The sequence below is a fragment of the Homarus americanus genome, unplaced genomic scaffold, assembly GCF_018991925.1.
Source record: "Homarus americanus isolate GMGI-L3 unplaced genomic scaffold, GMGI_Hamer_2.0 scaffold17016, whole genome shotgun sequence".
Classification (NCBI taxonomy): domain Eukaryota; kingdom Metazoa; phylum Arthropoda; class Malacostraca; order Decapoda; family Nephropidae; genus Homarus; species Homarus americanus.
In genome coordinates this window covers 66770-90720 of record NW_024735036.1, presented here as the reverse complement: position 1 = coordinate 90720, position 23951 = coordinate 66770, and the positions used below count along the sequence as shown (strand labels likewise).

At 44.3% G+C, this 23951-nt stretch overlaps 1 protein-coding gene across 1 annotated transcript in view; it reads right to left on the bottom strand.

The window, feature by feature from the left end:
* LOC121870756 overlaps positions 1-17122 on the bottom strand; it is a 47811-nt gene extending 30689 nt beyond the window's left edge. The window contains exons 1-2 of the mRNA XM_042372699.1: positions 16375-17122; positions 9691-10213 (exon numbers count right to left, since the gene is read on the bottom strand). Of these exons, the coding sequence (XP_042228633.1) occupies positions 9691-10208 (518 nt within the window). The 5' untranslated portion in view covers positions 10209-10213; positions 16375-17122. The remainder of the gene's footprint in view (positions 1-9690; positions 10214-16374) is intronic.
* Between the last annotated feature and the right edge of the window lie 6829 nt (positions 17123-23951).

Sequence of the window (23951 nt, the reverse complement as noted above, 5' to 3'; positions counted from 1 at the left end):
CGACCCTCCTTCCATTGGATGGTGAGATCCTCCAACATAGGACTTCTAACACATCTAACGAAGCCCGTGTTGACGTCAGTGCTCGAGGATTCTGGACGCGAGGACAGCGAGCACTCTTCGACATCAGGATTTTTTATCCCATGGCCGCATGTCACCGTAACTTAGCTCTCGATGCTGCGCATAGGAGGAACGAGAACGACAAGATAAGGGCAAATGGGGAGAGAATCCAAAACGTTGACCAAGGCAGCTTCACTCCCCTAGTGTTCACAACCTCTGGTGGGATGGGACCAAGTGCAAGATGTTTCTACGCCAGACTGGCGGAGGTGATCTCCGAACAGAAGCAGCAGCCCAGAAGTTATGTCACAGCCTGGATGAGATGTCGACTGACTTTCTCTCTCCTTCGTTCGGCTTTGCTCTGCCTCAGGGGAACGAGAGCTTCTGCCCCTACTCCGACAACTGCTGCAGATATCGACTATGAGGCTACAGTCACTGAATGCCGCATAAATCTGCGGCTCAACTAATTTAACACAGATAGGATAGTTTCTTATGTATTAGGATATTTAATATTAAGGTAAATAAATGGTGGCGAAGGTGTGGCTATTGGGGGAGGCTAGAGGCCCACGTATATTAAAAAAAAAAGTAGTAGTAGTAGTAGTAGTAGTAGTAGTAGTAGTAGTAGTGTAACGTTATGTCTCCTCGAGATGTTCAAGATTATTAATAAATATTTTCCTGATAAATTCCCTACGTATCTTCACTCCTGTTGTGGACGAGTTACCTCCTGCGGTAGTGAGTGGTGCGCCGGCAGGAGAAACACGGACTTCTAGGGGTGCTGACAGCGGCGTCCCTGTAACTGTACACCTCTGCAACAGGTGGTCTGATTTTATGCTGTTGGTGCTGTTGCTGTTATTATTTTCACAGCTGTTATTCAAGTCATGGCTGTGAGGAATGATACATCTGCTGTTCTACTGCAGCAACTAACACAGCAACGCTTGGGGGGGGGGGGTTCTCTGCCATAAATATACTGTTCTTGTTTCTTCATATCTTAATCTCGCCGCTGTTGCTGTTTTTTGTCGATTCGGTGCTGTTTCTGGTGTTGTTTCTGTTTTTGTCGACTTGTTGGTGTTTTTGTCGACTCGGTGCTGTTTGTGTCGACTTGTTGCTGTTTTTGTCGACTTGTTGCTGTTTTGTCGACTTGTTGCTGTTTTGTCGACTTGTTGGTGTTTTTGTCGACTTGTTGCTGTTTTGTCGACTTGTTGGTGTTTTGTCGACTTATTTGGTGTTTTTGTCGACTTGTTGGTGTTTCTGTCGACTTGTTGGTGTTCTGTCGACTTGTTGGTGTTTCTGTCGACTTGTTGCTGTTTATCGACTTTGTTGCTGTTTTGTCGCTTGTTGCTGTTTTGTCGACTTGTTGCTGTTTTGTCGACTTATTTGCTGTTTTGTCGACTTGTTGGTGTTTTGTCGACTTGTTGTGTTTTGTCAGCTTGTTGAATTTGTCGACTTGTTGGTTTGTTGGTGTTTTGTCGACTTGTTGCTGTTTTTGTCGACTTGTTGCTGTTTCTGGTCGACTTGTTGCTTTCTGTCGACTTTTTGTCGACTTGTTGCTGTTTTTGTCGACTTGTTGCTGTTTTTGTCGACTTGTTGCTGTTTTTGTCGACTTGTTGCTGTTTTTGTCGACTCGGTGCTGTTACTGTTGCTGCTCCTGCTGTCTCGTTCGCCCTCAACCGTACACGTGACTCAGTCGGCAGGTGTGACGCCACACTTCATGCACTGAGACGTAACACACTACAACAACCCAAACACATTACCACCTTTATCACCCGCGAGGCTAAGGGTCATTATTCCTCGTCTTCGACAATAGATTCAATTTCCCTTTCGTTCTGAGGTGGTGGAGTCGATTATAAGGGAAAAGAGTAGAGGGGAAACACGTCCCTATAGACCTCTCTTTTAAGGGCTAAAATTGGTTTGTTTACGTTAGGGAATTGCATTAATGATGGAATTATGTCAGAAATGTGAAATAGATTTTGGTTTATTCCCGTTATACAGGAAGATGTTGTTTTGTTTGTTTGTTTGTTGTTTGCAGTGTTTGCGTGACTGTGGTGTTTATTGTGAGTGTGTGTGTGTGTGTGTGTGTGTGTGTGTGTGTGTGTGTGTGTGTGTGTGTGTGTGTGTGTGTGTGTGTGTGTGTGTGAGAGGTGTGTGAGTGAAGAGTGTGAGTGGTGTGTGTGTGTGTGTGTGTTTGTGGAGGTGAGTGTGTGTGTGTGTGTTTTTGTGTTATTCTGATATGTTATCAATCCGTATTTCATCTGTCTATCTATATGTTTATCTGTTTGTTGTTTTTCTGTCTCTGTCTGTCTACCAAAGCAACGTCTCTATAATGAGGGAAAGACAGACAGACGGAAAGACACACACACACATTCCCTCACATACACCCTCTCACACATACACACATACACCCCCTCACATACACACCTCACATACACCTCACATACACACTCTCACACTTCACCCCCACTCACAGACCATGTACACCCACCACTATATCACTCTCACCTGTGTGTACACCTATGTTGACAGTGCACACAGAGGGGTCCCGTGGAGTCAACACAGGCGTCGTCCTTCCGTGAGGGATGTAAGGTGTGTCGTCTCCTGTTCTCTTGGTACAGGTGTCGTGAAGGTGTTATACTGACTGTGTGTGTGTGTGTGTGTGTGTGTGTTAGTCTGACTGTGTGTGTGTGTTTGTCTGACTGTGTGTGTGTGTTTGACTGAGTGTGTGTTTGTCTGACTGAGTGTGTGTTTGTCTGACTGAGTGTGTGTTTGTCTGAGTGTGTGTTTGTCTGAGTGTGTTTATCAAGTGTTTGCTCAAGTCCTTATCGAGATGTATCACTTATGGTGGTAGTGAAGAGATGATATAATCTTCCTTGAGAGATGCTCCTTGAGGGATGTTCCTTGAGGGATGTTCCTTGAGGGATCTTCCTTGAGAGATCTTACTTGAGGGATCTTCCTTGAGGGATCTTACTTGAGGGATCTTCCTTGAGAGATCTTACTTGAGGGATCTTCCTTGAGGGATCTTCCTTGAGGGATCTTCCTTGAGAGATCTTCCTTGAGGGATCTTCCTTGAGGGATCTTCCTTGAGGGATCTTCCTTGAGGGATCTTCCTTGAGGGATCTTCCTTGAGGGATCTTCCTTGAGAGATCTTCCTTGAGGGATCTTCCTTGAGGGATCTTCCTTGAGGATCTTTCCTTGAGGATCTTGAGAGATCTTCCTGGAGGATCTTCCTTGAGGGGATCTTCCTTGAGGAATCTTCCTTGAGGATCTTACTTGAGGATCTTACTTGAGGGATCTTCTGAGGATCTTCCTTGAGGGATCTTGAGGATCTTCCTTGAGGATCTTCCTGAGGAATCTTCTTGAGGGATCTCTGAGAGCAGAGGATCTCCTTGTGGGTTCCATTTGGAGGATCTTCCTTGAGGATCTTCCTTGAGAGGACTCCGGAGGGATCTTCCTTGAGGGATCTTCCTGAGGGATCTTCCTTGAAATCTTCTTGAGGGGATCTTCCTTGAGGAGATCTTCCTTGAGGGATCTTCCTTGAGGGATCTTCCTTGAGGGATCTTCCTTGAGGGATCTCTTCCTTGAGGGATCTTCCTTGAGGGAGGGATCTTCCTTGAGGGATCCTTGAGGGATCTTCCTTGAGGGATCTTCCTTGAGAATTCTTCCATTAATGTTTACTTATAAATGTATTATGAAAAATACTTCATTCTCATCTACAACAAAATAAAATAATGTTTCAGGAGGGAGGGAAGGAGGAAGGGATGGAGGGAAGGAGGGAGGGAGGAGGGAGGGATATGAGGATGAAGGAGGAGGAAGGGAGGGAGGGAGGGGAGGGAGGGATGGATGGGAGAGAGACGGGAGGATGAGGATGGAGGGGTGAGGAGGAGGAGGGGAGGGAAGGAGGGAGGGATGGAGGAGGGGATGTAGGGGTAGCGATGGAGGAGGGATGGAGGGGAGGGAGAGAGGGATGGAGGAGGAGGGAGGAGGGTAGCGATGGAGGGAGGGAGGGAGGGAGAGAGGGAGGGAGTGGGGAGGGATGCAGGGTAGGAGGGAGGGATGGGGGGAGGGAGGGATCAGTAAGAACAACAAGTTATCTGTGATTCAGCATGTACATAAACAGTGCAGGTGTACAGACATTGATAAACAGTAAGTCAACCAATAATAACTCCATAAATCCTTCTCCTCGTAATAGATGACCAGTTGGAACTAAAGGAAACATAACACACGCCACAGGTGATAATATTTACCACCACCTGTACAGTCCACGTCGGGTTGTACACCTGACCCACTCAGGTGTGCAAATCAGGTCACCTCAAACCACCAAATATCTCCGTCTTCCTTCGTACATTTTTTATCACAAACTTTTTGGAGCTAATTTTTACTTTGTTGATAAAAAATAATTAAATTTATAATAATTGTGATAATTTGGTGGTGGAATAAAAGTGTTTAAGACAAGTCAATAAATCTGTGAGTCAATAAACCTGTGAGGAGTAAACCCGATAAAATTATTAAACCATTATTCAAGACTAAAACACTTCTCCTAGTGGCCTGATATTATTTGTGTTAAGACTTACAAATATTCAACCATTTTCTGAAGTAAAACAAGAATTAAAATTTAAATTCCTCAACACACTTAACACAGTATCCGACACTTAATACGATATTGCTGAGTATGTCACCTTGTTTACCCCACTGCCTAACTACCCCAGTGAGTGTGACGTAGAAATGTATTATGTTTAAACCAAGGTCATATTTATTTACATGTTACTCATATGTGTCTGTGTGCTGCATGTGTGTGTGTGTGTGTGTGTGTGTGCGTGCGCGCGCTTCGTATTCACCTGTATGAGTTTGTAATGCTGTATTTAGGGGGCTGAAATATTGTACTCAAGGGATTAAGTCATCGTACTCAAGGCATTAAATCATCGTACTCAAGGCATTAAATCATCGTACTCAATGCATTAAATCTTAGTACTCAAGGGATTAAGTCATCGTACTTAAGGCATTAAATCATCGTACTCAAGGTATTAAATCATCGTACTCAAAGCATTAAATCTTAGTACTCAATGTGATTGCGCTTAAGGCATCGTACTCAAGGGATTAAGTCATCACGTCACGCATGAACTAGGAACAACGGTAACATAACAAAAATATTAACTGTATTCATGTTGTAATTTATGTTGGTCTATGTTGCCAGCATATGTTGTGTGATAACTCTCTCTCTCTCTCTCTCTCTCAATTATCTTCTCCCGTATAAACAGTCAATAATTTTCTACCTTTGTATTATAATCGACTTGTGTAAATAATAAGCCATATGGTATAAGAGAAGAAAATATTATGATAAGATATTAATAACTATCACAGACAAGCGAAAGCGTATGGGACAACAAACTGACCCTAAGATGAACTAAAATATAAAATAAGAATTACTCGAAATGTTTACAGGATCATCGGAATAAATTTTAATAAATAGGAACTTAGAAATTATATCTGGTAATTATTTAAGAGTTTAGTGTAGTCAGATGTATCGTAGAATCAATCTAATGGTATGAGAGAGACAGGGTGGGGTCAATGTTGGTTGACTGTACGTAGGAAAATCACCCAATGAGGTCGTTTACTATGGTCGTTATGGTGTTTTATGAGGGTTGGGGGGAGGGGGGTAGGCAGAAGTGAGAAAGGTTGTGTTGAGGTGAGGAGGAAAAGTGAGTAGTGAGGTGTTTGAAAAGGAGGGAAGAACTTCACTGGTGGAGAGGATTCTTGATGAGCACGACCACCACTATCACCATCACTACCACTATTACCATCATCACTACCACCACTACCACTATTACCACTACTACCACCATCAGTACCACCGCTACTACTACTACTACTACTACTACTGGTACTACCAACACAACCACCATCATTACCACACCACTACAACTACTACCATTACCACCATTAGTAGATGACGTGGGAGAGAGAGAGAGAGTAAATGTTCCGGAACCCTTGACGAACCTTTGAACCACTGGAACGAACCTTTGAACCACTGGAACGAACCTTTGAACCACTAATACTCACACGTCCCAGGTGAGCAAATTAATAAATCTTACCTTCACCTTTTTTTGGTCAGTCACAGGAGATACTTTCATTACGAGTTAGTTTGATTATTTTAAGACATGTTTACTGTGTAGGAACCGGTTCAGCAGGTAATCGAGTTTTTCATAAAAACATTAAGTATAGAGGAATTATGTTGTAAGACTTAGAGATACAGTGTAGTAGTGTAATAAAATAATGGTCAGGTATTGTGTTAAGTGTGTCTGGGGTTTGTTTTACTTCAGTGTCTGGGAATTTGGTTTACTTCAGGAAATAGTTTAATATTTGTAGGTTGTAACACATTACTTGTGTTGACTGTGAGAGCAGCTGTTTTATGAAACACTCGAGTCATTTTGAGAATATTCTGATAAAACACAAGTTTGTGGTCGTGTGGCCGCAAGTATGAAGGTGGCCAATTGTGGCACTCAGCCGCTGTCAAGCCACACAGATCAGTGAGAGAGTCTGCACAGCTTCTTAACTAGGTGAAATGTTTTAGTCTTGAATAATGGTTTAATAATTATATCGGGTTTACTCCTCACAGGTTTATTGACTTGTCTTAAACACTTTTATTCCACCACCAAATTATCACAATTATTATAAATTTAATTAGTTTTTATCAACAAAGTAAAAATTAGCGCCAAAAAGTTTGTGATAAAAAATGTACGAAGGAAGACAGAGATATTTGGTGGTTTGAGGTGACCTGATTTGCACACCTGAGTGGGTCAGGTGTACAACCCGACGTGGACTGTACAGGTGGTGGTCAATATTATCACCTGTGGCGTGTGTCTGTTGATCATCTGTCAGTGTCATGAAAGATCTGATAAAGTTTTTTGACCTTTTGAATAATTTCCGAGGATATGTTGTGGTAGTAGTGGTGGTTGTAGTAATAGTGGTAGTAGTGGTGATAATGGTGGTTGTGATGATGGTAGTAGTGGTAGTAAGGGGGATGCCATACCGTCAGGGTCAGTGTGTCGGGATAATCTTCTCTATATATGCAAATTTCTGTCTTAACCCCTTGAGCGCCATGATTCAGCTTCCTTACTGAGGGCAACAGGTTATCTTATTGAAGGGGTTAAGGCTTCGTATTCAAGGGGTTCACTGATTGTACTCAAGAGGTTCACTGATTGTACTCAAGAGGTTAAGGGTTCGTACTCAAGTTTAATCATTGTACTCAAGGGGCTGTCATCATACTCAGTGGATTCACGTTTTCGTACTCAGGGTTGAATATGAAAATAACCAAATACCCAAGTGTATGATATTGGTACTCCTCTGAATTCTAATAACCTGCCTCCCTCCCTTCCCTCCTCTATCCCATTCCCTCCCTTCCTTCCCTCCTCTGTCCCATTCCCTCCCTTCCCTCCTTTACCCCATTCCCTTCCTTCCCTCCTCTATCTCATTCCCTCCTTTCCCTCCTCTATCCCTTTCCCTCCCTTCCCTCCTCTATCCCATTCCCTTCCCTTCCCTTCCCCTCCTTTATCCCATTCCTTCCCTTCCCTTCCTCCTTTATCCTATTCCCTCCTTCCCCCCTCCTCTCTCATACCACCCTCCCCTTCCTCCTCTCTCCCTCCCCACTCCTTCCTGCTTTCCACCTCCTCCCTCTCTTTCCTCACCCATCTAATTCTCACCCCTCTTTCTTCTCCCTTCTCCAGTCTCTCCCCCTTCCCTCCCTCTCCTCATCCTCTCCCTCTCCCTCATCCTCTCCCTCCCTCATCCTCTTCCTCCTCCCTCCTCTCCCTCATCCTCTTCTCCCCCTCCCCCCCTCCTCTCCCTCATCCTCTCTCCCTCTCCCTCATCCTCTTCTCCCCTCTCCCCCTCATCCCTCTTCTCCCTCCCTACCTCTCCCCTCATCCTCTTCTCTCCCCCTCCTCTCTCTACCTGGTCACATTGCTACAACACCTGAACGTACTAATTGACTTCCACCTTATGCTGCCTCAAATCCATGTGACTTTAAACACTCATTACTTCACAGGCTCAAAACTCAGATTACGTATTCAAGATTCGTGTGGTGTGGTGTGTAGTGTGGTGTGTAGTGTGGTGTGTAGTGTGGTGTGGTGTGTGGTGTGGTGTGTAGTGTGGTATGTGGTGTGGTGTGGTGTGTAATGTGGTATGTGGTGTGGTGTGGTGTAACTATTGAGAACTGCTAGAAGTATGATAGTGTCTCTAGCTTCCTTAAATTCATCTAATAGACTAAAGTTGAAGACAGACACACACACACACACACACACACACACACACACACACACAGGACTAACAGACACCTGAACTTCTCATATCATCGATTCTATAACTTGAGATAAAGATACGGAACTATAATTAAAGGTCCTAATTAAAACAAGGTAGTTATAGATTAGTATAATGACCAAGATTATAGAGTAAAATAATAATAACGTTACAAGAGGAAGAAAATTGTATGGGAAGTGACTTAGTGTTTTAACAGAGAAGACAGAAATGTGTTAGTCTTCCATGCTTGACTTAATAACTTGGTGTGTGTGTGTGTGTGTGTGTGTGTGTGTGTGTGTGTGTGTGTGTTCCCCGGTCTAGTACAGTTACGACACATTGCTATTCTCGTCTCATAACTCTATAACCCAAGAATATTTATCACTTATTCGTTCACATCTACGTAAATATATGTATGTAAAACCTTAAGACAGTATGTATGTATGTATGTATGTATGTATGTATGTATGTATGTAAGCAAGCAAAAAATCCCCACAAATCAGGTAGTTATTATGGTTTCTGTATGAAATAAGGTACTAGACGTATTTTCATGGATCTAAGACGTATTTTTGTGTCTGATTTAACAGTCAAGGGAGTAGTGGACCAGAACAGTCAGGTTAGGTGTAATGTATCTCGCTGTATCATGTTATGGTTATGAGGCCGTGTGTGACCTGCCATGGGCCCAGTAAGGGATGAGACAGTGTGTGACCTGCCATGGGCCCAGTAAGGGATGAGACAGTGTGTGACCTGCCATGGGCCCAGTAAGGGATGAGACAGTGTGTTACCTGCCATGGGCCCAGTAAGGGATGAGACAGTGTGTGACCTGCCATGGGCCCAGTAAGTCTAGAAGTGATGAGGCCGTGTGTGACCTGCCATGGGCCCAGTAAGGGATGAGGCCGTGTGTGACCTGCCATGGGCCCAGTAAGGGATGAGACAGTGTGTGACCTGCCATGGGCCCAGTAAGGGATGAGACAGTGTGTGACCTGCCATGGGCCCAGTAAGGGGTGAGACAGTGTGTGACCTGCCATGGGCCCAGTAAGGGGTGAGACAGTGTGTGTTTGTCTCGCTGTCTCTCTCTTGTCTCGTAACGTGGAGATAAACAACTTCTTTATCTCACCACTAGAGGCTGTTTACTTGTTTACTTTAAGTGATAGGGTTAAAAAAAACAATTATTGGAGGGTTGAAAAATATCGTCCATTAAGAACATTGGTTAAGGTGTTAGTGATGACGTATAAGTGACGTCACACATAGGTGAGGTTAAGGTCTTAGTAATGACGTGTAAGTGACGTAACAGATGGGGAAGGGTGTTCGTGATGACGTATAAGTGACGTAACACAGATGGCCAACACTTACGGGACGAGGAGCCTGACGGGCCAGGCCAAGAATCCATATCTTGAAGACTCGGCGTAGGCCCCACAGATGGCCAGCTGGGCGCAGCTCCTTGTGTCGATCACGTTGGGCAGCCCCGCCAGCGACTCCGTCACTATCTTGGCCAAGAGGGACTCCTGAAGGTCACTCTGCCCCTCGAAGAACTGTCTGCCGGTGGCCCCTTGAGACGTGGTGTAAATGGCCACCCCGAGGCCACCCAGGAGGAAGAGGGCGATGAAGGCAATGGCACCGAAGGACTGAGTGTCTAGACCAGCGGCCGTGGTGTCTCCTGCCCCGGGGAGGGTGAAGGAGAAGAGCGGGATGGTGAAGGCGACGGAGGTGTTGAAGGCCGCCGCTTGGTCGTAGTTGAGGAAGAGTCTGCCTTGTTGGCCCTCTGGCGGCGCCTCGTACAGGTCCTTGATGGTGTCCTTCATCTCCACCGCCTCTATCACCCCGCCACACCCCGCCGCCGCCACCGCCACCACCATCACACGCCACAACATCACGCCTGTAAAACAAAACATTTATTAGAGTATGGTCGGCACACACACACACACACACACACACCCTCAACCATTCATCGTCGTCTTCGCTCCAGTTCACCTGCGGGCTTCTCACCAACATGCGGCGGCGGCGGCTTGCTGGAACGTCCGCCCGTCTAGAAGATGGGGGGCTGGAGAGGATTGTGTGGGAGCAGCAGACGTCGCCATCTGCCGCAAGATGGTAAATAGCGAGCACCGTAGGCAAGACTGTTAGGTTGGTGTGTGTGTGTGTGTGTGTGTGTGTGTGTGTGTGTGTGTGTGTGTGTGTGTGTGTGTGTGTGTGTGTGTGTCCCAAATATGTCCCAAGATCCTAAATTCTAACCCCAAAATTCTTAATCCTTTCGATTCTCTAAAATTTAATTAATATTTACACCCAAAAAAATATATTAGGAAACAAAGGGAAAAAAATGAATAAATAATAAATAAAAAAATAGTAGGATATAATTAACAAAAGAAGACATAAAATAAAAGATAAAGAAAATAAGTGAGAAGAGAAGAGGATAATTAGGGAGTAACAGAAGGTAAGTTATGAGCTTATTAGTGTTCAATGGTTGAGAACTACAGACCAACTTGTTATCATTACCTGCAGGTGAGATGTTATGTCTCTCTCTCTCTCTCTCTCTCTCTCTCTCTCTCTCTCTCTCTCTCGTTCACCTGCCCCAAGAGCCTTTATCTCCCGCGTGTCTTATTCCTCCCATGGCTTATGTCTTTTATCTACATCCTGAGAGAGAGAGGGAGGGAGGGGGGGAGAGAGGGAGAGAGAGAGAGAGAGAGAGAGAGAGAGAGAGAGAGGGAGAGAAAAAAGGGGGTAGAGGATGAGGGATATAGACAGACAGACGGACAGAGAAAAGGGGGTTTGTTGTTGTTCCTAAGATACATTTGGATTGGCATTTGGTGCCCGATGAAATCTCTCTCTCTCGTTTGTCCCATGGCTTTCAAGAGATATAAGTGCCAGTGCGAGCGAATGCCAACGTCTGGCATCCTCATCCACTCCAATACATAGATCGACACACATGTATGGAGAGTACGCCAGACTAACGTTCGCCAGCCCTCTCTCCTAAGATATTAACACTTATGCAGATAACGCTAGACGAACGTTCGCCAGGGTATTGCTTACAGTGGCGTTCGTTTATGGAGTTCGCAGATATTTCCCAACACACACACACACACACACACACACACACACACACACACACACACACACACACACACATACAGATCGGCAGGCAGGTGTGGTCGAGGGACATGTTACCTGAAGCACTAATGAGAAAGATCAACTATCAATTACCTGTAGCCAATTCTTCCTACAGCTGCTGCTTCTACCACCATAAGCAACTGTGACCAGGCGACGTGTGTAGTGAAGATTCCTGAGTCATTGTCATTGTTGTTATTTACCACTTGGGTTTTGATCGCCAATTCCAGCATATCCGGAATCTTGGTTCGATACTAATCATACACGAGGACATAGGTTCGATTCCCCCTCCCCCCCCCCATAATCATGACCTTACCTGACCCCTGAAAAAATAATTTGGTTTTATGTATCAATATTTTTTAGATTTTGTTTTTTACACTGAAATGTTTTTTGTGGAAATAATAATGTCTAAAGGATCAATATTTTCTTTCAGGTTGTATAAAAGAGGGTCATTGTGGTGCCATACTAGGAGTGCCATACTAGGAGTGCCATACTAGGAGGGTCAGATACGCGTAAGTGTTATATGAACTTGTTATAGGATATGTCTTAATTTCAAGGCGGTGAGACGATAAAATGCATGTTTTTATATGTCTATGTCTACGTTATAAGGTATTAATATTTAAATCCTATGTCTCAATTTATAGCAAGTGGGACATTAAAATTGATGGCTTAATGTCTTAGTGTTCAGTACGCGAGACATTAAAATATAGTCCTCTATGTCTCAGCTTATAATGAGATATTTAAATTCAAGTAATTATGTCTCAGTTTTTAGCTCGTGAAACATTAAAATTCAGGGTTGTGAAGAGTGATTTTATTGCTCCTCCACCTCCCTCATCCACCTCCATCATCCACCTCAGCACCTCAACACCTCCACATCCTTCATCTACTTCCATCATCCACCTCATCAACCTCCATCATCCACCTCATCCACCTCCATCATCCACCTCATCCACCTCCATCATCCACCTCATCCACCTTCATCATCCACCTCATCCACCTCAACACTTCAACATTTACTTAAGAACATGGGAACCTTGTGTGACCAACCCTGAGTATATTCTTGGTAATCAGCGGAGTAATACCATGACTCGTAGAGAGAGAGAGAGAGAGAGAGAGAGAGAGAGAGAGAGAGGGGGGTAATGGGGGTGATTGAGAGAGAGAGAAAGACAGAGAAAGAAAGACTCATTCATACCAAACAAAGAATCACCACTGTAATTCACTCCAGACAGACAGACTACAGGTGTATCATCAGTGACCATTACGGAAGATATTCACCACACACACACACACACACACAGACTGGGAACTCATTCAATTTCATTACTCATTTATACACTCATAATGATGAATAAGAAACATACATTCGTGACTTAATGAATACACTCACTTCATTCACCTCCCAATAGCTTGTCGTTTATTGTGATGAAAGAATGAATGAATGAATGACTTGTCAATAGATTATTCAACACAGTGTCACTATGTAAACTCTGTCAGTGCATGGAAGTGTAACGTCATCGCTTATTCTTGTCTGTCTGTCTGTCTGTCTGTCTATCTGTGGTTGTGTGTGTATTAATCTGTCCGTCTGTCTGTTTGTCTGTCTGCCTGCCTGTGAAGGTGTGTTGATGTGTCTGTCTGTCTGTCTCTGTGAAGATGTGATGACAGACAGACAGACAGACAGACAGACAGACTATAAACCTGCATTACGAGATATCGTGTATGCGTTATGTTGCCAACTCGTGTTTCTATAATTTTCGTTGAAATGAGAAAGAAATTCAATAACTTTGTCGCTGTTGTTGTCTTAAAACGTATTATTATTATTATTAATATTATTGTTGTTATTATTATTATTATTGTTATTATTGTTATTGTTATTGTTATTGTTATTATTGTTGTTGCCGTTATTATTATTACTATTATTATTATTGTCGTCGTCGGCATCACCATCACCACCACCATCGCCACCACCATCACCACTACCACCATCACCACCACCACCACCATCACCACGACCATCACAACCATAATCACCATTATCATCATCACTACCACCATCACTACCACCATCACCATCACCACCATCATAACCACCACCACCACTACCACCATCACCACCACCATCACCACCACCACCACTACCACCATCATAACCACCACCACCACTACCACCATCACCACTACCATCACCACTGTAAAGGGTCACCTGAGTATCAATCAATGTTAAGAGTTTACCTGTGTCATCGTGTGTGTGTGTCAATGAGGGTTGATGTTTATTACCTGTGACCAGCAGGTAACCAGGTGGGTAATGGCCTTAATGACATGTGGCTGGGAATTAACAGGTGGAGACGGAGATACATTCATGCATATACATATATACATACATACACATACTTTTTAACTCTCCAGTGCTTGCCTGTAGTGACAACATAACACTGTCTTGCCTCCACGTCGTAACGTCGGTCACACAGAGATTATTACCGCCCTTAACACCTTTAGTTAATCTTAAGCGACATTACTAATGGTTTTCTGCAGCACCAGGATGATAGCACCAGGATGATAGCACCAGGATGATAGCACCAGGATGGTAGCACCAGGATGATAGCACCAGGATGATAGCACCAGGATGATAGCACCAGGATGATAGCACGAGGATGGTAGCACGAGGATGGTAGCACGAGGATGGTAGTACGAGGATGGTATGAGGAGGATAGCACGAGGATGATAGCACCAGGATGATAGCACCAGGATGATAGCACGAGGATGGTAGCACGAGGATGATAGCACGAGGATGATAGCACCAGATGATAGCATCAGGATGATAGCACCAGGATGATAGCACCAGGATGATGATAGCACCAGGATGATAGCACCAGCACGGATGATAGCACCAGGATGATAGCACCAGGATGATAGCACCAGGATGATAGCACTAGGATGATATTTTTTATTAATTGTTAAAATACTTTGCATAATTTGGTGGTTACGTTGCGTTAATGAGCTTTAACAACTAAGGGGGAAGAGGGATGAGAGAGAAGATGAAGAGGGGAAGAGTATGAGGAGGAGAGAGAAGGGAAAGGGGGATGGAAAGGAGGGAAAGAAGAGGGAAGGGGAAAGAGGAGAGTTAGAGGAGGAGGGGAAGAAGGAAGGGGAAGGGAGAGGAGAAAGGAGGAAGAGGGAAAGGGAAAAGAAGGAGGAGGAGGAGGAGGAGGGGGAAGGGTGGGAAGGGAAAAAGAGAGGAGGAAAAGGAAGGAGGAGTGGAGATGAAGGGGAGATGAGGGAGGGAAGGGGAGGAGAGGAGGGAGTTCGCAGCATCTGATAATATGGTTACATCAATTCTTCACAGTCATTGGTCGTTCTGAGTGGTGTTTGTGTGTTTGTTGTTGTTGTTTTGTTTGTGTTTGTTTGTTGTTGTTTTGCTTGTGTTTGTTTGCTGTTGTTTGTGTGTTTGTTTGGTGTTGTTTGTGTGTTTGTTTGGTGTTGTTTGTGTGTTTGTTTGTTTGTTGTTGTTTGTGTGTTTGTTGTTGTTTGTGTTTGTTTGTTGTTGTTTGTGTTTGTTTGTTTTGTTTGTTGTTTTGTTTGTGTGTTTGTTTTTTGTATTTTTTTGTATTGTACGTTAGTGACTTTTTGTATATTTTGCGACGTTGTGTCTTAATACAGAGAGACAGACAGGAAGATAGACTGACAGACAGAATAAGAGTTGCAGAAACAGAAGGACAGATAGAGAGATAAACTAAGAAAGAGACAGAGAGAGAGACAGTGAAAAAGATAGAGACAGAAAGAGAATTAAAGAGATAAAAAAGGAACAGACAAAGAGACAAAAAGCTCGGTACAAAAACAGATAGACAGACAGACAGACACCATTAGACAGCAACACCTAACAGCATTACGGTAATTTACACCTGAACGGAGACAGTAATGAACGCTATTAACTATATGTTTACACCTGTTACTATATTGATATAACTTATTCGCACGCTAATTATCACGGATCACCTGGAAATTAACCACCCCAGCTTATTTTACCTAAAGATTAGTCACCCCAGCTTATTTTACCTGAAGATTAGGCTCCCCAGCTTATTTCACCTGTAGATTAGGCTCCCCAGCTTATTTTACCTGAAGATTAGGCTCCCCAGCTTATTTTACCTGAAGATTAGGCTCCCCAGCTTATTTCACCTGAAGATTAGGCTCCCCAGCTTATTTCACCTGAAGATTAGGCTCCCCAGCTTATTTCACCTGTAGATTAGCCTCCCCAGCTTATTTCACCTGAAGGTTAGGCTCCCCAGCTTATTTCACCTAAGATTAGGCTCCCCAGCTTATTTCGCCTGAAGCTTAACCACTCTGATGCTGACCTAAGCTAACCTCCCCAAGAAGCGTTAGGGTGGTTAATCTTCAGGTGAACCTATTTCATCTTGTAACTAATACAATATGGCCTTGGATATTAGTCTTACCTGTTGTGTACATTATATCGTATCTAATATCACTATGGCCTTCTACACTATGTCCTTATCTGGCCAGGTCGAATATGGCCCTATCTCCTTTACTTTCAGGCCCTCTGGTCTAATCTGCCACTGTGTATTATGATTTTACCTTGTCTAGTCCAATATGACTTTACCTGAGCAAGACCAATATGACTTTACCTGAGCAAGATCAATATGGCTTATGGCTTTACCTGAGCTAGTCCAATATGGCTCATGGCTTTACCTGAGCTAGTCCAATATAGTTCATGGCTTTACCTGAGCTAGTCCAATATAGCTTATGAGTTTACCTAGTGTAGTCTAATATGGTTTTACCTGAGGTAGACCAATATGACTTATGGTTTTCCTGAGGTGGACTATTATGACTTTACCTCAGCAAGACCAATATGACTTTACCTGAGCAAGACCAAGATTAATTTACCTGAGCTAGACCAAGGATATTAACACGAGGTAAATTGAGTACCTGAGATGTAGTGGGTTAGGTTAGGGCGTTGTGTTGTGGAGGATCATGGTGAGTGAGACGGCTTAGGAAGATATAGGTCAACACCAGACAGTCTTCTTCTTCTTCCTCCTCCTCCTCCTCCTATTCTTCTTCTTCCTTGGAACTTCTCCCTTCCTCTCCTCCCTCCCTCCTACACCTTCTCTTCGCTTACACTAAACCCTTTTTCTTCTTATTCTTCTTCTTCTTCACTTCCTTGCTCTCCTCTCTCCTCCTCCACGACACACACACACACCGATGTCTCCCTCACTCCACTACACTACTAACGAGAGGAAATTATCTCTCTGTCTCTCTCTATCTCTCTCTCTCTCTCTCTCTCTCTCTCTCTCTCTCTCTCAAAAGACAATTCTGTAACGGAGAGACATAATTGAATTTCTTCTTTTCAAATGGTTCATTATCTCCTTTAAGGCTTCATACGGCACAACACGGTCATTATTTACCGATTACTATTACTCGTATACGGTTACTGTCTCTCTCTCTCTCTCGTGTACGGTTACTGTCTCTTGTATGCGGTTACTGTCTCTTGTATGCGGTTACTGTCTCTTGTATGCGGTTACTGTCTCTCGTACGCGGTTACTGTCTCTCGTACACGGCCACAGTCTCTCGCGCGACACACCAGCCAATGTTTCTAACGGGTCTATCGTCGGCAAATCACCAGGACTGACTGCCAGCCGACTTCCGACTAGAGCAGAGGCAGCGGCGGCAGATCATCACGAACTCTCTACGGTTACTGACGCTGAGGTGTGGAGGAGTGCGGTACTTGAGTGAGTGTGTGGGGTGGTTGGGGGTGTGGGTGGGGTGGTTGGGGGTGTGGGGGTGTGGGGGGTGGTTGGGGTGGGGTGGTGGTGTGGGTGGGGTGGTTGGGGTGTGGGGGTGGTGGTGTGTGGGTGGGGTGGTGGGGGTGGTGGTGTGGTGGGTGGGGTGGTTGGGGTGTGGGGGTGGTGGTGTGTGGGTTTGGGGTGTGGGGGTACTTGGGGGAGTGGATGGGGGTTTTGGTAGATGTGGGAGGTGTGTGGGTGGGGGTATGGGAGGATGGGGGTGTGGGGTGGTTGGGGGTGGGTGTGGAGATGGGGGTGTAGGAGGGTCTAACTGCCTGGTTGACTGACTAAACTGCCTGGCTGGCTGTCTAAACTGCTTGGGTGACTGTCTAACTGGCTGACTAACTGACTGGCTGACTGTCTAAACTGCTTGGGTGACTGTCTAACTGGCTGGCTGACTCTCGTGTTAGATTCAACTGTCAGTCACACTCGATACTTCCTTAATCTTTCAGCGCCGAGTATGAGTCAGCTTCTCTATTTTAACGCCTTTTAGACAAATTTTAGACATTTTATTCCATTATATAACTAATTTAGTTTTTTGTAGATGGGTATTTTACACGCTTTTAGACATATATTCTAGACATCTTAGACGTATTTAGATAGATTTCAGAGGTTTATTTTACCATTTGCGACTATTTTTAAGGTCATTCAGGACATTTTAGACATTCTTAGACAGTTCAGATTCTCTTAGACGAATTATAGACATCTTTTAGACTGTGTTTCGACAAATAAAAGTCTTTTATATATAAATTACTCTTCTATACACTTTGAACACTTCTATCCATTTTTAGACAATCTTCATCCCATTTTAGACACTTCTATCCATTTTAGACAACTTTCAGACAAAAACCAACATAGTTTACGCCCGACAAAATTTAAATACCGACAACTTTCGGTCCACAACCCGACAGAAAACAAAATTCCGACAACATTGACACCGAAACCCGACAAAAAAAATACCGACAACTTTTAGACCCAAACACGACATACTTTGTACATCTGTCGACAGGTAATGACCATCAAACATAACCATTCTGAATGTCGTAAATTATGTCTTTAAATATTACGTTTTGGAAGCAGGTGCCATTTAGGTAAGAGTTTAGGACGAATTACCTGGTAGTGATTGGCCAGTCAGGTGAGAGATTAGGACGAATTACCTGGTAGTGATTGGCCAGTCAGGTGAGAGATTAGCACAAATTACTTGAAGATCAGCCAGTCAGGTGAGAGATTAGGACGAATTACCTGGTAGTGATTGGCCAGTCATGTGAGAGATTAGGACGAATTACCTGGTAGTGATTAGCCAGTCAGGTGAGAGATTAGGACGAATTACCTGGTAGTGATTGGCCAGTCATGTGAGAGATTAGGACGAATTACCTGGTAGTGATTAGCCAGTCAGGTGAGAGATTAGGATAAATTACCTGGTAGTGATTAGCCAGTCATGTGAGAGATTAGGACGAATTACCTGGTAGTGATTAGCCAGTCAGGTGAGAGATTAGGATAAATTACCTGGTAGTGATTAGCCAGTCATGTGAGAGATTAGGACGAATTACCTGGTGATGATTGGCCAGTCAGGTGAGAGATTAGGATAAATTACCTGGTAGTGATTAGCCAGTCAGGTGAGAGATTAGGATAAATTACCTGGTGGTGATTGGCCAGTCAAGTGAGAGATTAGGATAAATTACTCGAAGATTAGCCAGTCAGGTGAGAGATTAGGACGAATTACCTGGTAGTGATTGGCCAGTCATGTGAGAGATTAGGACGAATTACCTGGTAGTGATTAGCCAGTCAGGTGAGAGATTAGGACGAATTACCTGGTAGTGATTGGCCAGTCATGTGAGAGATTAGGACGAATTACCTGGTAGTGATTAGCCAGTCAGGTGAGAGATTAGGATAATTACCTGGTAGTGATTAGCCAGTCATGTGAGAGATTATGACGAATTACCTGGTAGTGATTAGCCAGTCAGGTGAGAGATTAGGATAAATTACCTGGTAGTGATTAGCCAGTCATGTGAGAGATTAGGACGAATTACCTGGTGATGATTGGCCAGTCAGGTGAGAGATTAGGACGAATTACCTGGTAGTGATTAGTCCCAGTCAGGTGAGAGATTAGGATAAATTACCTGGTGGTGATTGGCCAGTCAAGTGAGAGATTAGGATAAATTACTCGAAGATTAGCCAGTCAGGTGAGAGATTAGGACGAATTACCTGGTAGTGATTGGCCAGTCATGTGAGAGATTAGGACGAATTACCTGGTGATGATTGTCCAGTCAGGTGAGAGATTAGGACAAATTACCTGGTGGTGATTGGCCAGTCAGGTAAGAGACGATGATAATTAACCTGGTGGTGATTGGCCAGTCATTTTGTATATATCACCTGTTATGTGTTTGTGTTTTGTGAGAGAGAGAGAGAGAGAGAGAGAGAGAGAGGTCACAAAAAAAGTCACAAAAAAGAAAGAAAGAGGAAAGGGAAGGAAAAATTAGCCAATACGATAATTGATAAAGATACAACGAACATAACATAACATTGACTGCTTATAACGTAACAAGTCTAGTAACGTAACAGATCCCAGCTTAACGTTATGTAAATATTGATTCCTTTATGTTACAGACCAAGATTTTAGATACAGTTCGCACTATTGTTTTTTTCTTGTTAAATTATAGTTTGATTTGCAATGACACGTTAAGCTGCTTCTGTTGAAAAAAAAATTAGATTACCTGAAGATTAGCCCCCACCCCCATTCTGATCACCTGAAGATTAGCCCCCACTCTCATTCTGATCACCTGAAGATTAGCCCCCACTCTCATCCTGATCACCTGAAGATTAGCCCACCCTCAGTTGAGCAGCGAGATGTTACTGTTTTGAGGGTCTCTGATGCATGGAAGTGTAACAGATAAAGCAGATACGTAATTTCCTGTTTCCTCCTCCTTCCTACCTCTTCCCTACCTCTACCTCCCGACCTCCCTACCTCCCCCTCCTACCTCCCTCCCTCTTACTCCTCCTACTAAAGCTGCTCCTACCCCCCCCCCACCCTACGCCCTCCTCTCTCCTTCTACTCCCTCCTCCTCCTGTTCTCTCTTCCTCCTCCCTCCTCCTCCTCCTCCTGTTCTCTCTTCCTCCTCTTTCTCTCTCTCTTTCTCTCTCTTCCTCTACACTTCCTTCTCCTCCTACCCTTTTTCCCTTCCTCTTCTTCCTACCTCATCTCCCTTCTCCCTCTTCTTCCTTTTTCTTCTCTGTTTCATCTTTTTTCTTTTCTCTCCACTTCCTTTCTTTCTCCTCCCTCTCCCTCTTCTTCCTTCCTGTTCCCTCCTTCATCCTTCTTCTTTTTCTACCTACTCTCTCTCTCTCTCTCTCTCTCTCTCTCTCTCTCTCTCTCTCTCTCTCAACATCCTGTGTGTGGTCGTGTGATCAGACAGCGAGACGAGCGAGAGGTGGAGCTGACTTTCTTACCCATTAGTGAGTCATTATTAAGTCAGTCATGAGCGAGCCAGTTGTGAAGGGGTCAACAAGTCTCCTATGAGTCAGTTAGGTGAGTCAGTTGAGTAGGTCATGAGTGAGTCAGTTGTGGAGGGTTAGCAAGTCACCTGTGAGTCAGTTATTTGAGTCAGTAAGTTGTATACGAGTCACTGAGGTTCTTGGTAGGTCAGTTCTTTACGAGTCAGTGAGTCATTTGTGAGTCAGATATAGTCTATGAGTCAATAAATGAGTCAATTGCGAGGCTAACAAACACATACATGAACTAAAAAAAACACACACACACAAACAAACATACATAGAATAACAAACACAAATAAACTATGAAACAAACAAACAAACACACATAGCAGAACAAAACGTAGTAAACGAACAAAGTGACAGAAAAGCCAAACAACCCAATTACCTACGAGGCGAAATTACCTGGTAATCAATTCAGGAAAAGACAACTTTGACAATGAAAAAATTGAGACGATTGACGTATGAATACAATACATCTAGTGTGTGTGTGTGTGTGTGTGTGTGTATGTGTGTGTGTGTGTGTGTGTGTGTGTGTGTGTGTATGTATGTGGATGAATCAGGTCGTAGTCAATGTCTGCCTTTAACCCTCCAATAACCTCACTAGCAATAATGACCAGGTATGGAGGATTGGAATTCAGTCAGATGTAGAAGACAGGTGATTGGCTACTTTGTAGATTGCGGGTTGGTATGCAAATTGGTGTCTATTGTTAGTGAGGTCTATTATTACTGACCTCTTTCAGTAATCAATAAAAGACAGAACCTTAACTTAACTAAAAAATAACAGGTATTATATTTTTTTTCCTTCCGTGTATTGGCAAAAGAAATAAAGGTCCCTCTGGCGTCGAACGTCGAACGCACAGAGAGAAATTCAGACTCATGAACCCGAAGCATTTACGAATCTGAATCTCTAGTGGGTTCGGAGTTCATGATTTTTTTTGGTGGATGCTTGAACAATGCTGCCTTTCCATGTTCGTGTATTTCTCCACGGCAGGGTCGATCACAGACGTTGCACATGTGGGGGGCTACATCTAGTGAGGGAGGGGCGGCGGCAGCGTCATTCTGGCGTTTCTGCTTGTCTGCTTCGTTTTGCAGTCGGGCTACTTGAAAGTGTTGACACCTCTTGTGTGGTGCTTCTCCAAGCGTTACGGTGTGGAGTAATCGTCTCTCAGGTGACGGAGTCGATTTGGCACTTTTTCAGGTTTGTCTTAAGACAATCCTTATATCTTTTCAGTTGGCCGCCAGTGTTACGTTTACTATTCGTTAGGTGACTGTAAAGTAGCTCCTTTGGCAGTCTACTGTCGTCCATGCGGGTAAAATGGCCAGTCCAGCGTAGTTGTTCATGGATAATGGTGGCCTCGATACTTCAACAGTTGGTGTCAGCAAGAATACTGGCATTTGTTCACTTGTCTTCCCAGCTAACTCGGAGGATGGAACGTAGACTACGTTGGTGAAAGTTTGCAAGTGCCTTGAGGTGCCTCCTGTATGTGACCCATGTCTCGCTGCCATATAGCAGAGTGGGGAGGACCATTGCTCGATATACTTGTAACTTTGTAGATAATTTCAGCTCCCTACAGCTGAAGATACTGTATCGGAATCTGCCAAAGGCTTGAGTTGCACATCTGATCCGTTGCTGAATCTCTTCATCGATGTCTGTGGTGGTGGACAGGTGGGAGCCGAGATACCGAAAGTGGGTAGCATTAGAGAGGGTAGTACCGTTAAGCTGGATGGATGGAGGTGGTGTGGCTGAACCAGGGGCAGGCTGAAAGAGAATCTGAGTCTTACGTACATTCACCTTAAGACCGAAGTGTGCATATGCATCTGCGTAGGTGTTCAGGATCTCCTGTAGGTTGCATTCAGTATGAGCAACAAGGTCGTCTGAATATTAAAGCTCAGTAATGGAAGCTACCGACATCTTTGTTCCTGCCTGGAGTCGTCTTATGTTGAACAGACCCTTCATCCGATAACCGATGATAACTCCGCCGGCTAAATTGGCACTGGCACGAGTAAGGGCGGCAGCCAAGAGACTGGAAAAGAGAGTTGGCGCCAGTACACGTCCTTGTTAAACCTGTGTTTGGATGGGGAAGAACTCAGACTGGGTGCCATTGTGCAGGACACTGCCGTTCATGCCATCGTGGAGTTGCCTCACAATGGCGATGAATTTTGGTGGGCAGCCAAAACGGCTCAGGGTCCACCAGAGGGCTTCCCTGTTGACTGAGTCGAAGGCCTTGGTTAGGTCGATGAAAGCCATGTACAGGTCATGACGCTGTTCTCTGCACTTTACCTGTATCTGACGGTCAGCAAAGATCATGTTAGTGGTGCCACGTGATGGTCTAAAGCCACAATTGGATTCTAGGAGGAAGTTTTCCACCCCAGGAAAGAGTCTGTTCAGGAGGACTCGGGCGATAATCTTGTCAGCTACAGACAGCAGCGAGATCCCGCACTAGTTGCCACAGTCTGATCGGTCTCCCTTGTTCTATTAAATATTGACGATGGAGGCGTCTTTAAGAGCTTGGGGGATTTCCTCCTTTTCCCATATATTCTCCAGGAGAGAGTGGAGACGGCTGGTAAGCAGAGGTCCTCCTGCTTTATACACCTCGGCTGGGATTCCATCAGGCCCTGAGGCTTTGTTATTTTTCATCTGTTTAATGGCAGTAGCTACCTCATCCAGGGATGGAGGATATCTGAGTTGGGTCAGCTCTGGATGTTGAAGGATGAAGGGTAGTGCTCTTTCCAGCACTGAAGGAGGCCTTCATCGTCTTTAATTATGGAGTTACCGTCGGATGAGCGGAGGGGGGGGCTGCTCCACGAGTGTTTGGCCATAAAATGTTTTAGTGGAATTTAAAAATTCGTGCATCTTGTGCTGGTTCTGCAGATTTTTGTGTTTCACATGCTTTATTTTTAAACCAGTCGTTCTCTAAATTGCGAAGTTCGCGCTGGGTTGCCGTTTTCTTCTTGTGGCCTGCCCCTCTCTCTCTCTCTCTCTTTTTCTACCAATTGATTAACACTCTCTCTCTCTCTCTCTCTCTCTCTCTCTCTCTCTCAATTGATCAACACAAGTCAATATATTAAACCCTTTGTCTGTCAGCTTCTAGTTCAGCGCTAATGACCCTCGTACAGTCGTTAGCCCCCAGGAACAGATGGGGATAGATCTCTCTGAGAACTTTACGTTATCTATTAAGAAGATAACAGGATTTTTTTTAAGCCGACAATTTTTTAGACGTCGAGTATGTT